A 16,534-nucleotide genomic window follows, 5' to 3' on the forward strand; every position below is an offset into this window, starting at 1 on the left:
AATACGTGCCTTCCCGGCAGGACAGCCAGACGCGGATGCCCTCACAAGGTGACCCACGTGGACCGCGCGACTATAGATTACAGCAGTTACACTGTATTCAGGATCAGTCCAATTCTAATTACGCTATCTCCGGGATGGGCCCATTGACTCTGCGAGAAACCGACCGAGCAGACGCGCCAAACTCCACAGAGGAAGGGAAAGACAACTTCGCTTTAGCAAAAAAATTGCGCGATTTGAAGCACATCTTTGTTGCAGCAGGAATAATTAGAGGTGCGATTTTTGTTTCATTGCGTAATTCTACAGAAAACAACCGGTAATACGAAAACTGTGGAGGTAGAACAAAGGGCTATATTAGCCGATTCGTTAAACCTGGGATGTCCTGCGTTAAGTTATTCGGTAAGACATTGTCAAAAAAGTCCAGAAAATCCCGTAGCAAAAGTTTTGCTTTAACAATAGGTGCAATGACATTCACTTACACGTCAGACTTGAGGAGAGAAACATCCAGCCCTTGACGACTGGTAACTGCAATGTCACCCGTCTGCGGGTTGATGGTAAACAGATTGTAGCTGTTCCCGGACACAATGCTGTACTTCACGAACGACGTCACATCAGGGTCTCGGGCCTAGAAAGATGAACGGCGCCATTGTTTGGCAGGTATTGCGCAAAATTCACCAGTAGAACTATTTGCACCTTTGCCAAAAAATGCAGAATTTCAGCGAACGTTTCTGTTTTCTTGCTCACCGAGTCCGAAGTTTGGAATAGGGCACACAAGGCCGACAAAGCACACTGATGTGCGATAATATGGGCTTTCATCAGCATATAGAGGCTTGCAATGGTATGATTGTACACGCTACGCAATAGATACTTATAAAAAATTCCAACAGAACCCACCTACGGCAATTGTCTAAGATATGCGAGAGCATTCGCACGACGCGCACATTCGCACGCACGCACGCACGCACGCACGCACGCACGCACGCACGCACGCACGCACGCACGCACGCACGCACGCACGCGCACACACACACACACGCATAATCCGTTGTAAGGGATTGTACGTGTTGAAGTATAATACGTACAATTCCACACCCCTTGTCAACGTTTAGCGTGGCGCCGAGGATAGTTACTCGCTTATAGGCTTGGGTTCAATTTTTCGTAGGGAACTAAATTTTCTTAAATTCTTTTTTACGTGGTCATCGTTTCGAGGCTACACAGATACCCAGCCAGCCACGTCAAAAAGTGGGTGGGGTAGGCAAAGTACGCTCTCGCATTAAAAAGGATTCCGTGACAGTTGACATACTGAAATGTATGCAGTATGTTTCTGCAGGCTCGCAAGGACGTGTTGCACAAGCGACGCCCTCGTTATTTTGGACACGTATTGGCAGGTTTAGGGATAAGTGAGGCAAGAAGCGGGGCATAGCGCACCTGGACCCTGAGCGGTGGGTCGAAGCGCACGTCTCCCTCGTCGATGAGCGCCGTGTACAGGTGCTGCTCGAAGGCCGGCGGGTTGTCGTTGGCGTCCGTGAGCCGTACCGTGAGTGGCACCACGGCGCTCTGTCCCCGGCCCCGGTCGTCCGTCGCTTGGTACGAGAGGAAGTACGAGGGCCGCGACTCGAAGTCCAGGCAGTTACCACGGCCGGGTGTCTCGCACGGCGCCACCGTCACCACGCCCGAGCTGGGGTCCACGTGGAATCTGTTACGAGGCGAAGCATCGGTGATCAGACACGCTCTGCGCGGTTCGATGGACCTGATAATCGTCGACTGGCCGCGATGTTTTCTTTATGAAGCCGTTATACTACTTTGCTGCACTTTCTCTGCCTTTATTAAAACCACGAAAAAAAAAATTTCCCTGTCATGCCTATCCTTAAAAATCGGTACATGTTTATAGATTTATTTGTTCCTTACGTTGCAGCAGACATTTTAAACAGTAAAAAAATTATGGGAAAATACTTACCGTGGACATTTTGTAGTAGTATTCATAAAATTTGTGCATTTGTAAACGTTGAGATATAAAGGTATGCGTACATGCAGATTTGAGCAGAATTTGCCACATGTTTTTCAAATCGTGCTGAAAATTGGTGACAGGACAACAAAGGATCGAATGTTTAAGTGTTTAAACAGCATTTTCGATTTCAGCGCGAAATATTCACTTATATGCACATTCTACGAAGAGTACACGCAATCTCCATTTGTTAATTGATGTGAAAGCGAGGGTTGAGTAAATAAATGCAGTACTACGGTAACAAAAACACAGTCGAAGGTAAAAAATCAGGTTATGAGCTTAGGAATTATAGCAAATAAGGCAAAGGCTAATTATTTGTGTATTTGTGAACGGTGTGCGTTTATGATGACAAGCGATGGAAAAAGGGAACGACAGTTAAAACGTGTCACAAATCAATACAGAAACAGCCTTCTGCGATATTGCAGTAGCAGGACCATACTCGCTCATGTGTACAAGTGATTAGGTCATTACTTCTAGTGCGACAGCAGTTATAAGCCCGGCACTGCGTTTGCTGTGTCAGTCTGTCCTCCCTTTCCGTTTCGCCGACGGCCGTTGTCGCCATCGTCAAGTGGTCGTCGTCAGGTCGCTTCTTCATCCCCAGCTCCACCCTGGCCACAGGGAGCAGTAAAATAATATTTTGCCCACTACCACAAACTGGGATTCGAACGTATGCCCCCTGGCAATGTGCAATTGAAAGCGGTAACCACAGCGCTGTCTCGCAGCTTCGGTGCTTGGTAATTTGTGCGGGGTTTCGCGCTCTGCATAGCCTCTATATGTGTGGCGGTGTTCGCGCATGTTTTTCGGAGGCAATACTCTAGCGGACGAAGACCGCGCTGCGTGCATCGAGAAGTGTTCTTAAGAAGATGGCGGTGTCCGCGGTGATAGCCTGCTGCTGTCGCAGCAAATGAGTTCAAAGCCGCGGAGGAACCGCTGAAGTTTGCAGATTTTTTTTTCTTCTAGATTTTGGAATTGTAGCTGGTGTTACTTACTTGTCTGCACCGTTTCCGAGAAGTGAGTACATTAGACCAGACTCTCCATGGGGGCTCGTGTCTCTGTCGGTAGCCTAGAAAAAAAAAAGGCATTGTGCATTCATCGTTTCAACAGTTCATAAGAGGAAAGCTCACGCGCTCTAAGTAATCCAAACTACGCACCACTATGGTCGTTACCACGCTACCAGGTGACGCGTCTTCGATGATCGAAGCCGTGTAGCTATCTTCTTCAAACACGGGAGCATTGTCATTGATATCGAGCACATTCACCGTAACGGTAGCCGTGCTGGACAACTTTGGATTTGTGAACGCTTCTTCCGCCACCACCTGTCGAAGAGAGAGCAGGCATTAAACTAAAACAATGCAAGAACGAGTGCAGTTCATTGCAGGAGCGACACGGCAGGATGCGAAATCTGATAATGAAATCAAAAGGAATGGCTCTTGCTTATATCTGTTTCTTTACATGAACGTACATCTGTATTACGCTGTTCTCACAATATACTGCAATTCAGTAAAAACAGACCGTCATGCAGTGTACGCGGCGCTTTGAGGTGCACTTCATTTCAAATAATTCATAATCTCTGAATGAAGGCAACGGCAGTGGACATTAAAATACTTGTCCGGCAATAGCAGATATTCCTGCAGCGAGAAATGATAAAATATGGACAATCTCGCATTATTCAAGAAGAGAAGACGGTGAGAAAAAAGTCATACGTCATGTGGAGTGCTTTTAACGTATGCATGGGTACCACTCTTCGCCCAAACAGGGTATCATATATCGAAACGATGTCAACGAACAGCGCGATCCAGAATGACAAGAGGGAGGTGGTAACGATGCTATGACGCTTTTAGCTGTTGATGTTTACTTATCTCCGTGCTTACAAGCAAGATAAACTTTCGTTGGTTTGGATTCTCGTAGTCCAGGGGTCCTTTCACAATCCGGATGCTTACAGACGTTGAACCGGTGGCGATGGTGGGCTCCACGGCAAACATTCCAGAAGAATCCATGAGGTTGATATTAAAAACAGAGTTGGAACCCTATGATAAAGAAACAAAGGTTTGCAATGCAATACGTAAGCAACAAAAGCAGATGCCCTTTGGCTGTGTTTTACAAACCCACCGAAAGATGAAATTTCTAATTGTCGATTATTCAAGTATAGTGAACATAGGTAGGGGAGTAGAGGTGACAAGGCACACCTTTAATATGCTGAAAAATTCAATCGTGTAACGAAATTTTAGTGAAACCTAAGCAACAGAAAATACTTAATCATCTTTTAGAGCTGCTGATATCAATAATGTACGGTCACTGTATCTTCGATAGTATGCATTTGATAGATGCTTTACTTGACCAGCGGACAGCTTTTTGCAGCTATGAAAGCGGAACCATGGGAATGGAAACGCTGCACATTCATCTCCGCGCCGAGCGAACACTTCGGGCGGGTTTGGCGCTACTTTCGATTTCTCTGTCCTTGAGTAGCTTATTTACTTTCATCAGGGCAATCACATGAAGGTAGTCGCAAGTAAACGTTGCACACCCTTTGCTCAGCCTTTTTCGGCAGCCGTTTGTTTCCGAAATCGGTCATAAGCGCCCGACGCAATTTGAGTGGCGGGTAGCAAACGACATACGGTCGCTAGAAAACGCGGAGGCCATTATTATGTTGAGATGCGTAAAACGTACGATGATCCCGCATCTATACCAATGCCACATCTCAAGAGTGCAAACTAAAAAGTAAGATGTCCATACCGTCTATTCCGTGTCATTTTAAATTACATGCTATAGTAAAGAAAACAATTATGCGCTAAAACAATATTTTTTTTTCACTTTGAAATACGCTGACAGAATTACGGGAGTATTTCCAGCAACAGTGTCATACCGACGCTTTGGTACAATGGTACCCCTTCGCAGTTTCAAGAAACAATCACGGTAGCTGCTGTCTAAATGAGAGATGAAAGCTAGTATTTCTGCTATACTTCTTCTCCCGCTACGAATTCATTGAATGAGTTTATGTTATGACTGTTTGCCTAACGCGGGAAAGGGGAAAAGGGAGCAGATTAAGTAACAATATTGTTGCCAATCCTGGAACTCACATGTAGGATTTCAGAACAGACACGAGATGTTTTAACTCTGAGCTGTTCTCACTGAGTGGAAAGCCACGCTTTCAACTCGACGTCGGAGTTGCTTGAGTGGCACGAACGCGAAGCTGTTAGCAGCTTTGATGTTACGTGGCTTCAGCAAACAGCGAGGGTTTTCGTTGTTGTCGAATCACAGCAGCCATTGATGAGTTCTAAGTAGCCTCTTCGTGACCCCACGCTCATCTATAGTTTATATTGAGTTCCACATTCGAGATACGGACACTGCATTAGTTTCGACTCTGGTGGTGGGGCACCGTTGGTGATTAAGAGGATCACAATGCTATTGAATGAAGCTATGGCAGCAAGGTAGCTTAACAGAATTTTGGAACCAGTCTTGCACATAGCTTTAACAAAATAACGAGACTGTAAATTAAACTTAAAGCTAAAAGAAGAACAGAAAAAAATAGGTATAACTGCGAAATGACGTGAACAGGATGGAATTATTATACGAAGCAAACAAAAATACAAGAACACGAAGTAACAAGTGTTCGCACAGATAAACTTAATGCAGAAGTCAGTAGTTAATAATTTTCTTTGAATATCTTGGACAGGAAACGTTCGCTGAATTAACGCCCTTTGCCCGGAGAAACACTTCCTTGTGCACATAAAATTCAAAGAAAGAAAAAACGATCAGAATTTTCTCTCTACATTATGTGACACTTCAGAGCACTCGGCTTTTCTAGCAGGTGCGATAAATATCCTGTGGCAGTAATACAGACACTTTTAACGCAAACGGGGAAGGGGGATGCCACACCTATTTTACTTTTTTTTTTCGCTTATGAAAGAGTGCGTAAGGAGGCGTGTAGCCATGAATTATCCGCATCTGCTTCTGAATTTTTGCTGGCAATACGCGGCGCCAGCATCTCTTTACACATTTATCAACTCGCGGGATTTGTTTTCACACAGACTGTGCGTTTGTCAAAAACGATAGCTGCTGTGCATGCGCCAACGTTCAAATGTTTATGAGGACAACGCTCAAAACCATCAAAGCTGTCACTGAAAATTTGAAAAGCAGTGTTCCAGAGACACAGAAACGGTGCAGTTCCTGTTGCCGTCCGAACAATATTGCAACTTTGTTTGGCGAGTTAATGGCCTAATAGAATCTACTCCGCCCCCTCGCCTAGCTGTAAGGTAAACTGAGGCGAATTTGCTTATTTGATGTAACGTCTGCATTTTTTTTTTGCTTCCCCTACCAGTGAATGTATTGTTCTGCACTCTTGCGCCCTGCCTTGCTGAAGAGACCACCTATAGGCAATTTAAATTGTCATAAAGTACAGATCGCCAGCGACACCTGCTTGTGGATTTGCTAAAGCTAAACGAATGGCTCTTCATCTGTATATACCAGTGGACATAGGCGCGCATAGAAAGACCTCCGCCACTCAGCAGCGTGTTCTCACAGTGTCGGTGTCTTGGACGAACATGTCAAGGTTCGGCAGTGGGCTCCCGGGAGGTATGTTCTCGTTCACACTGACGCTGTAGCTCGGCCGGCTGAACGTGGGCGCCTCGTCGTTCACGTCCTTCACCGTGATGGCCAACGCGGTGGTCGTCGACGCTCCCGGTTCGTCCAGCGGCCGGTCGCCTTCCAGCTCCGAAGCCTGCGCGTCGTCCGAAGGTATGCCACGCATTCACTGGAGTGTAGCCAGGTAACGTTGTACGTGGATCATGCCAAGGTTCTAACTTTCAAACTTCTGGCACATTCTCTTTCGAATTTTCTTTTTCGAATAATGTTTAGCAATATGCGAATTGTGTAATGCACAGCACACATATTGTTGTGCTACGGTAGAATGCAGCAAGCGCGTCATGTCTGTGGTAATACGAGTTAAATCTTCGAACTAGAAAAGGGAATGTCTACATAAATGCGAGCCGAGCCGTAGCGGGTCTAAGTCATTTATTCACCAATGTCTAACCAAAAATAACAAACCTGTATTTTTGTATAAGCACAGCCTCCTATAAGGACAGCCTAATAATGTAACGACAAATACACCGTTATGCAATCAGAGAGTTTGTATAGATGCGCTAGCCTGTTACGTTCGCTGACGTAACAGGTACCATGACGCCACGCCGGAGGCCATCTTTCAGCATCGGCGCCCTTCTGTTTCGGAGTGCTGAGGCACAGAAAGCAGCTACATTGCGGTTGTGCGGGCTGACTTTGTACGGCATTCTTAGGCTGTCATCGAGTATAGATTATAAAGACATTAAACATGATTGTTAAGATTACCTGTATTAGTAAATTGCGCTTGTGCGATAGCAAAACGGCCGCTCTTACCGTGAGAGAGAATGCCAGGAAGAATGCAAAAAAAAAAAAAAATGTGATGACGCTGTTCTGAGGTTTCAGCACCAACTCGCCATAACATCAAACGATATGACAGCGTCTACTTGAGCTTAGTTAATGGTTTATCAATAAAGAACGACTACGTACACTGCATTCTAAAAGAATCCAAGCCTCAACCTAGCATGTTTTGAGAACTCGTCCTGCGGTAAAACTGCCCAAGCGAGAGAGAGTCAGTGACGTCACATTGAACTAACGGCTCTGAGGTTCCAGCACGGAAAAATTAAAGGAAGTCTGGCTTTCGTTATCTCCACTATAGTAAGCAATCCTTTTCCGTGAAATAAATAGGAAATTCTGAAAGAATACCAGCGTGGAGTGATTTAGCGTTCCGCGTTAGCGTCCCTTGAAGCTGCTTGGTCGTGCGTTGCCTAAGGCGTTCCAGATGCGCGCTCGTCTCATTGCCCGCCGCAGTGACCCCTGACCTGCGGTATTTACCACACGCATCGCAGCTGCAGTCGTAGAGCGCGCGTTCACACTTATGGCGAAAGTGGGCAAATTGGGTCGCCGCAGCGAGCATTGCGGGTGGGAAACCAGGCGGAGACCGCGACCGCGCGAAAAAAACGATTTTCCACTTTCGCGCGACGACCACTCAGGACACGGAGAGAAACTGCGCTCGGCGTGTGCGCATGGTTGCGAAAGGCGTCTGCCCGGTCGTCTGCTCCTACGGTTGGCTCCTACGGCCTGGCGCATGAAATGACTTCTTTACAACTGCTTTACCACGCATGTGTACAGTACATAACGTTGATGCCTACGCAGGTCTGAGTTAGAATTACCAGTGGATGAGGCACCGACAATCGATACATAATTTTCTTTATCCCTGGATGCTGCAACGCGACAAGCGATGCAATAATAATGTTACAAAAGAAAACTGCATAGGTATATGCAGGTTTTCACTTCTGCCATTACAGTTATTTCAATGTCGCAAACGAATCACTCACTTTGACTTTGACAGTGACCACGCCGTTTGAGGAGCTCAATTTCTCCTTGTCCAGCAAGTTTGCAGTTGTTATAACTCCCGTATTTCTGTTTATTGCAAAGAAGTTTTCCGGGTCTGAAAACAAATAACCAGATACATTTCTACTCAACGTATTGGTGTGAAAACAACAACAACAACAAGAACAACAACAACAACAACAACAACAACTTATAACGTGTCAATGTGTGTGATAAATCAGAAATATTGGATATGGAGAGAGGTAGAGAGAACTAAGGAACGACAGAAAGGTCAACCGGTACAGTTTGTTCCCTTGCAGTGGGCAAGGAGATAAAACGACGGAATAGAAGAAAATGGGAAAAGGAGAGTTGACAGATGTGGTGGTGGTGGTGTTACACGCGGTTTAAAGGCTGACAGACGAGGCCGATAATTGCTGCGCCTGTAGCGGCTCTTTCTAGACATGCAGTTTGAAACCACGTGTCTGAAAGTCCACTTGTCCCTGGGAAATGCAAGAAGGTGTATTGCCTCTCGGAGAGCACTAGCGCAATCCCGTGTTTTGTACTTTGTGCTCGCCTAACTTGCACTACGACGCCTTCCTCGGCATCAGCGAACTTTTCCAGCAACAGGCTCTTCGACTTAGCTGATAGATGCATGTATTAGCTGGCCATGGGTGACGGAAAATACCCATGAGGTGAGGGCATTGACATGACTATAGTCTGTGCAGTGGACCGAGCAGTTTGTTCGACATAACGAACAGCCCCCGTCAGCGCTGCGTATGAGTATGTAACAGCACAGAAGTCAATGAGGCGGAAGCCTTTTTGGCGGGAGCAGTACGCTGCTAAATGTTTGCTCCGTCTACCGGACCCATTCGTGAGAGGAAAGCTTGCATCTATATAAGCACGCACTGCCAAATTGTCAGGCCGCTGTTAGCTGCACCCTTCGCTTCGACATACCTTGCGTGTAGCAGCTAGCGCTGACTGACGATTCACTGCACGCAGAACAGCCTTGGCAGTGCCAATGCTTTTTTGGCTGTTTACAACCGAAATGAATTAGTCGTGCTTACTTGAAACGAGAGAGTAGCGAATGTTTCTGGGAACTCCTCGGTCCCCGTCGATTGCTTTGGCTGTCATCACGTAAGTTCCCTGGAAAAGAATGAGATAAAGAACGAAAACTGGTCAGTGCTCCGTGAAGAAGCCTGGCGAAACGGCACTAGCATAGAGAAAAATCCCTGCTTCATTGCACCCATCCCCCCCCCCTCCCACCTCCCATTCTCCCTCTCGGTCTTTGAGAGCGCTGCCTGTCTTCCTTTTTCCCGAAATCCATGCAAATAACCGCATATTCGTTATTCTGAAGAAACATAAGAATTACGTTACACCAGTTCATTTTTAAATCTAAGATTTTACTTCACCAAACCTGTCTCAGATGCTCGGTTATTTCGTCATTCACACATGTGTTCAATCTCTGCTTCCATTTCTGTGTAGTCAGAAATTGTTCTCGTATAGCAAATTTTTTTTTTTTACTTACTACAGGGACGTCTTCACTGACGATGGCGGAAAAAGATCCGAGAAAAACTGGTGGTCGATTTTGAACATCTGTCACTTTCACAATAGCCGTTGTAGTGGTATTGAAAGAACCATCCTGAAAAGAAAAGACAAAACAAAATCATGGTCTGTCTCGATGGCGGGACTAAGTTTAACACTAAATCCTTTGGTGATAGACCGAGCAAGAAGACCAAGGGGATCCGAGGGCGTCGATTTTGTTATTTAATCATATAAATGAAAGAGACAACGAAATCTGTAAGAGCGTAGGGGAAATTATTTGTTATATTTAATTGCAATGTAGAAATAATCAAGGAAAGGGAAACTACTGTTGACGAAGAGAAAACCTTCTGCAGGGTGGGAGCCGAACCCACATCTATGCGTGTGATGCTTTACCAATTAGACTACACCGCGGATACAATCCCCCCGTTCTCGTTCTTGCGTATTTGTGTGCGTATACGAGGTTATCCCTGTCATTGTTAGCTAGCGCCGCCCACGACCATGGTTTGGCAACGCATGTGGAACGTTCCTTTCCACGCAGGCGCCACGCCACGTATACTGAGTGAGTTTATAGGAGCAGGCAATTGGCCAATAGGACAACACACAGTGACTGCGTTGACTGCCGCCTCCTAATCACTGCGCAGTTTTGTAGATGGAATTGCAAATGAAGGGTTCTCGTAGCACTTCGTATTGTTCAATAATCTACGACATCACTGTGCTCAGTGTAGCAACTGTCAATCACCGTCTTTTTCACGGCCACTTTCAAGATGTACCGATGTTTAATTTGTTTCATGTATTTATCTTCGGGATAATTTTCATATCATATCGATCGTGTCATGTTTTTTTTTCCAGTATTGGGGCAGTACTTTCTTGTTTGAAGACTTTCTAACAAACTGCGCTTTCTAGTCCGCTCATCAAAACTTCCTGCTTACGACATTCGAGTGACATGGAATCTAATCCGGGTCCCATGAACAAGGTCGAAGCCGATGCGTTTGCCCAGGCCCTGAACACCATACAGAAGCTTGAAAATGACCTTGCCGCTATTTTAACAGAGTTAAAAAGCAGTGCTGAAAAGCAGACTGCTGCTTATAATGAAATTACTAAACACTAGAGTGGCAACATTAGAAAATTCTATAGCATCATCGGTCACTTTGAAAACCAGGACTGATGCTGTCAGCGTCGTGTCAAAACAAATGACGGCCATTACATCCAAATGTAACGATACGGAAAACAGATTGCGGCGTTCGAATCAATGTATTTTTTTCGGCCTAGTGATGATCGCAAGGAGGATTCGGCAGCGTCCGAACAGCACACAGTCAAATTTTGCTTAGAAAAGCTGGGCGTTACATTAATAGGTCAACAATTTGAGCGCGTGCACCGACTTGGCAGATTTGTTGCCAGAAAACGAAGGCCTGTCATCGCCAAGCTAACTTTCTTCAAAAATAAAGATCTCATTTTGTATTGTGGACTGAGGCTTAAGGGGACAGCTTTCTCAGTCCAAGAAAATTTTTCGCAGGCAACTCGGCAGGTCAGCAAGAAGCTAATTGAATTCGCGAAAACACAGAATAAATCGTTTAAGCTTTCAATTGACAAACTAAATATCGGCTCTGTAACATATGTCTATGATGGCATCGCTAAGGCTGTCATCAAGTTAAAGAGATAGCTACGTCAGTGCACGTGTGCGTATTCTCATGTAAGAGTAAATTCAGTTCGTAACGTTCCTTCTTTGTCAGTGTCATTTGCTAACATACTGTTGGAATCGTACCGCTGGCACGAGTTGTTGGGGTCTCGGTGCTGACGCCCGTTATTGCCAATGGGTCGCAAGCCCCAAGGGTAGCGTTGGCCTGGCGGCCTGGGGCACTGGAAGCATCCGAAGGTCCCGGCAAAGCAAGAGAAGACTGGTAACAGAACAACTTGTTTATTCTAACATAGCAAAAGAGCGGCCGGTCAGTTCGACCGAAGTGGAGAGACGGGAGAGCACGTAACTCAACAGTACAAATCGGAGCCTCTCTCCTGGCGTCCGGGGGCAGCTGCTCTTATACTCTCGGCGTCGCGGTCCAAAAGGGAAGGTCACGGGATGAAGGTCACGGGACGGCGGAGCATGAGCCCACGACGGCGCGCACGGTCGAGCCGAGAGACCTGCTGAACCGAGTGCAGTGACGCATCGCCAACCCGCCCACACGACGGCGCGAACGGTTGAGCCGAGAGACCTCCAGGCTCCTCATTCGGGGAACTCCGCTCCCCGGCTGCCGCGCTTTGACAAGCGAGGGCACACACACACACACGCACACACGAAGACACGTGGCACTGAAACACGCCTGGACACGCTTGGCGGGGAAGCGTTGCGGCGGCGTCGCACGGGCCAAAATGTCCGCCGCTTTGAACGAAGCCCCGGCGTCCGTTGCATCCGCGCCGGCATTACCGCGCGTTGTAGGCGAAACGTAACAGACCGCCCCGCCGGGGGAAGGAGATCCCGATGGTCAGGGGACTGCATCCGCTGTCCGGAGGGATGTCGCTCGATGATGCTCATAACCGTAGTCGGGCGTCCTTTGGCGTTTCTTGAGCGCAGCGCACAGAGAAGGCCTCGTTCTCACGTTCAGGTGCACACAGGACACTGCAAAGTGACTTCGGGAGAGTTGACATTTTTGTTCTCGTTTCCGGCAAGCGTTAGAACTACGCCGAAAGTCAACCGCTCAGTCAGCAAGCACGGCACAACCCTCACTAAGCCCTGCCAGGCTCTTTCCCCTTTTATACTGCTGCCTAGTTCCTTACAGTAGTTTAGCAGCACTCAGAACGCGTCCACAAATCGGAAAAATTGCACTAAAAAGCACATCATCACTTTGAAACACTACACAAAAGCAATAGGTTAAAAATCCTGCCTCAGGAAGAAAAACATCAGTAACAAGCAATTTTGAGGCTGATTCCCACGTTAGGGGCTTCGACTTAAGCCATCGGCGTTACCGTTGAGACTCCCCTTTTTGTAACGCACCTCAAAGGAATATTGTTGCAAAGCGAGGCTCCAGCGCAGGAGGCGGCCATTTTTGGGAGAGATGGTCTGCAGCCATTGGAGAGGGCAGTGATCCGTTTCAATGATAAACCTCGAGCCGGCTAGGTAACATGACAATTTCTGAACGGCCCACACGATACACGCACACTCTTTCTCGGTGGCGCTATACGCCTGCTCACGACTGGTCAGCTTACGACTAGCATACAGGACGGGGTGTTCTACTTCTCCATTTTCCCGTTGGCACAGTACAACGCCCATGCCTCGCTCACTAGCATCACACTGAACAACGAACCCTTTTGTGTAGTCGGGCGATCGTAGCACAGGCTGGCTTGTTAGGGCGCTCTTTAGGGCGCTAAAAGCTCTTTCCTTCGTCTCATCCCAGACGACTGTTTGCGGCTCTGTCTTTCTTAGAGCATCCGTCAAGGGAGCCGCGATATCAGAGTACCTGGGGATGTACCTCTGATAATAGCCGGCGACACCTAAGAACGACCGAATATCGGTCTTCGTGCGCGGTTGCGGGAAGTCTCGCACAGCGGCCACCTTTATTTCAGAGGGGCGGCGACGACCCCGACCAATCACGTGTCCGAGGTAGACAACCTCGGCCTGTGCTAACTGGCACTTGGGAGCCTTGACTGTCAAGCCCGCATCGCGCAGGCGGGTTAGCACTGCCCGCAAGTGCGCCATATGCTCAGGCCAGGATGCGGAGAATATCGCTACGTCGTCTAGATACGGTAAAGCGAATTCTTGCTGTCCCCGCAACACTTTATCCATGAGGCTTGAAAAGCAGTATGGCGCGTTCTTCAAACCAAAACTCAAAACTTTAGGACGGAATGTCCCCATTGGTGAAATGAACGCCGCATACCTACTAGCCTCTTCTGTAAGTGGAACCTGCCAATAACCCCTGACAAGATCTAGGGTGGAAATAAACTGAGCGCTACTCACTCTCTCAAGGCGCTCCTCGATGTTAGGGATCGGATAAATTTGATCCTTAGTGATGGAATTAAGCCTGCGGTAGTCGACGCAAGGACGAGGTTCCTTGCCCGGTACCTCAACTAAAATCAAAGGGGAGGTATAATCACTCTCACCCGCTTCAATAACACCGAGCTGTAGCATTTTCTTTACCTCAGCCTCCATAATATCGCTCTGGCGGGGTGACACCCGGTACGCCTTGGATCGTACTGGCTCTGGGGAGGTAAGTTCTATGTCATGAGTAAGGACAGAAGTCCTACCAGGCCTCTCAGAGAACAGACCTTGAAACTCTTGTAAGAGCTGGTGTAGTTCTGTTTTCTGCTCAGGCGACAGCGATGCTTTACTTATTAAGTCACTAATGACTTGATCGGTGTCTTTCCTGTTCGTCACTGAGCCTAGTCCCGGAAGCTCGACCGGAAGCTCTTCGGGCACGTTTACCATCATGCACACCACTGCTTCCCGTTGCTTATAGGGTTTGAGCAGATTACAGTGGTAAACTTGCTGTGCTTTCCGCTTTCCTGGCAGACTCACCACGTAGTTAACGTCCGACAGTTTTTGAACAATCCGTGCTGGGCCCTCCCACTGCACGTCGAGTTTGTTCTTTAGCGATGTGCGCAATATCATGACCTCATCGCCCACCTCAAAACGACGGGCCCTGGCTGTCCGATCATAATAAACCTTGGCCCTCTGTTGGGCCTCTGCCATTGCTTCACCTGACAACTCCTGTGCCCTTCTTAAGCGTTCGAGGAGCTTAAGCACGTACTCTACCACGACTGGGTCGTCGCCCCTGCCTTCCCATGACTCTCGAAGCATGCGAAGCGGAGATCGCAGCGAGCGACCGTACACCAGCTCAGCTGGCGAAAACCCCGTAGCCGCATGCGGCGCGGTTCTTAATGCAAACATCACTCCAGGCAGACACAGCTCCCAGTCAGTTTGATGTTCAAAACACAATGCTCTCAACACGCGCTTCATGACGGAGTGGAGCTTCTCAACGGAATTCGACTGGGGGTGGTGCACTGAGCTGTGTAATAGCCTTACCCCGCACCTTTCGAGAAAGGCTGTCGTCAAAGCGCTAGTAAACACTGTGCCCTGATCTGACTGGATTTCTGCAGGAAAACCAACTCGCGCAAATATGGACAGTAGTGCATTGACTATCTCAACTGAGCTGAGTTCTTTAAGCGGCACTGCTTCAGGGAACTTTGTCGCTGGGCAGATCACAGTCAAAATGTGTCGGTACCCCGTGGCTGTTACCGGGAGAGGTCCCACTGTATCAATAACGAGCCGTCTAAAAGGCTCCGTAATGATAGGTACCAACTTCAACGGCGCCCTCGATTTGTCCCCTGGCTTGCCCACCCGCTGACAGGTGTCGCATGTCTTCACAAAGTGGTCTGCGTCCCGAAAACACCCTGGCCAATAGTACTCTTGCAAGAGACGGTCCTTAGTTTTCTTAACTCCTAGGTGTCCGGACCACGAACCCCCATGCGACAAGCGCAACAGATCCTGACGATAGCATTGAGGCACGATCAGCTGATCGAACTCCACTCCCCTGCGGTCTAGATACTTCCGGTACAGGACCCCACCTCTTTCCACAAAGCGAGCATTTTTCTTGGCGATACCTTCCTTGATAATGTAGCGTATGTTTTCTAGGCTGCCATCCTTCTTTTGCTCGGCTATCAAAGCCGACCGGCTGACTTTTAGCAACCTGTTAAGTCCGTCTGACGTAGGCGCGATGAGCAAATCTGGAGACAGCTCTTCTAACTTTCCCGTGTCGGGAATTTCCTCTCCAGTATCTGGTGCCTTTAACGCTACAGGCTCAATTTTATCCCGTTCGGGCGTGCTCTGAATACCAGCTTGCTGCGCCTCTGACCCTTTCTCATCATTCAACAACGTCGGCCCCGCAACTACCGCCTTTGCAGCGAGCTCCCGAACCTTCGATCTGGTTAAGGCCTGAACGCTAGCCTCCCCAAACAAAAGCCCCTTCTCGCGCAGGAGGTGATCGGACCTGTTCGAAAATAGGTACGGGTACTGGGGGGGCAGCATAGATGACACTGCGGCCTCCGTCTCAAGTGCTCCGAAAGGTCCTTCAATAAGCACTTTTGCTACCGGCAGACACACGCTATGAGCTTCCACTGCTTGCTTGATCCATGCGCACTCGCCCGTGAACATATCGGGTTCTACGTAAGAGGGGTGAACTACATCCATTGTAGCTGCGGAATCGCGAAGCACTCGGCACTCTTTCCCGTTCACGAGGAGGTCTCGCATGTAAGGCTCGAGAAGCTTCATGTTCTCGTCAGTGCTGCATATAGACAAAAACACGACTTGTGTTTTTGTTTCTGGACACTGCGCCGAAAAGTGACCCGGCTTCTGGCACGTATAACAAACGCGCGCTTGCCTCGTCTCGAACCGCTTTCTGCGTTCGGCTTCGGTTGCCGCCGTCTCCTTACGTTCGGTCGGACTGCTTTCACTCGCATCCGCACTACGTGTATCCCCCTTTGCTCTCATGGGTGTGAACTTCGGCCTCTCAAACTTGGAGCCAAATTCACCCTTTTGACCGTCCTTAGCTCCGCGAGCCCGACGCGTCACAAACTCCTCGGCTAACTCAGCGGCTCTAGCCACCGTACTAACGTCTGGCC

General features: G+C 48.0%; 1 protein-coding gene across 1 annotated transcript in view; it reads right to left on the reverse strand.

Annotated features, from left to right (window-relative positions):
- Positions 1-16,534, reverse strand: part of Cad87A (cadherin 87A) — a 94,970-nt gene that overhangs the window by 38,881 nt on the left and 39,555 nt on the right. Inside the window, exons 9-17 of the mRNA XM_050196375.2 lie at positions 9,912-10,025; positions 9,451-9,529; positions 8,392-8,504; positions 6,522-6,719; positions 3,874-4,029; positions 3,154-3,318; positions 2,992-3,065; positions 1,426-1,693; positions 477-622 (exon numbers count right to left, since the gene is read on the reverse strand). Coding sequence (XP_050052332.1) covers positions 477-622; positions 1,426-1,693; positions 2,992-3,065; positions 3,154-3,318; positions 3,874-4,029; positions 6,522-6,719; positions 8,392-8,504; positions 9,451-9,529; positions 9,912-10,025 — 1,313 coding nt within the window. The remainder of the gene's footprint in view (positions 1-476; positions 623-1,425; positions 1,694-2,991; positions 3,066-3,153; positions 3,319-3,873; positions 4,030-6,521; positions 6,720-8,391; positions 8,505-9,450; positions 9,530-9,911; positions 10,026-16,534) is intronic.

The sequence above is a fragment of the Dermacentor andersoni genome, chromosome 1 (genome assembly GCF_023375885.2).
Source record: "Dermacentor andersoni chromosome 1, qqDerAnde1_hic_scaffold, whole genome shotgun sequence".
Taxonomy (NCBI): domain Eukaryota; kingdom Metazoa; phylum Arthropoda; class Arachnida; order Ixodida; family Ixodidae; genus Dermacentor; species Dermacentor andersoni.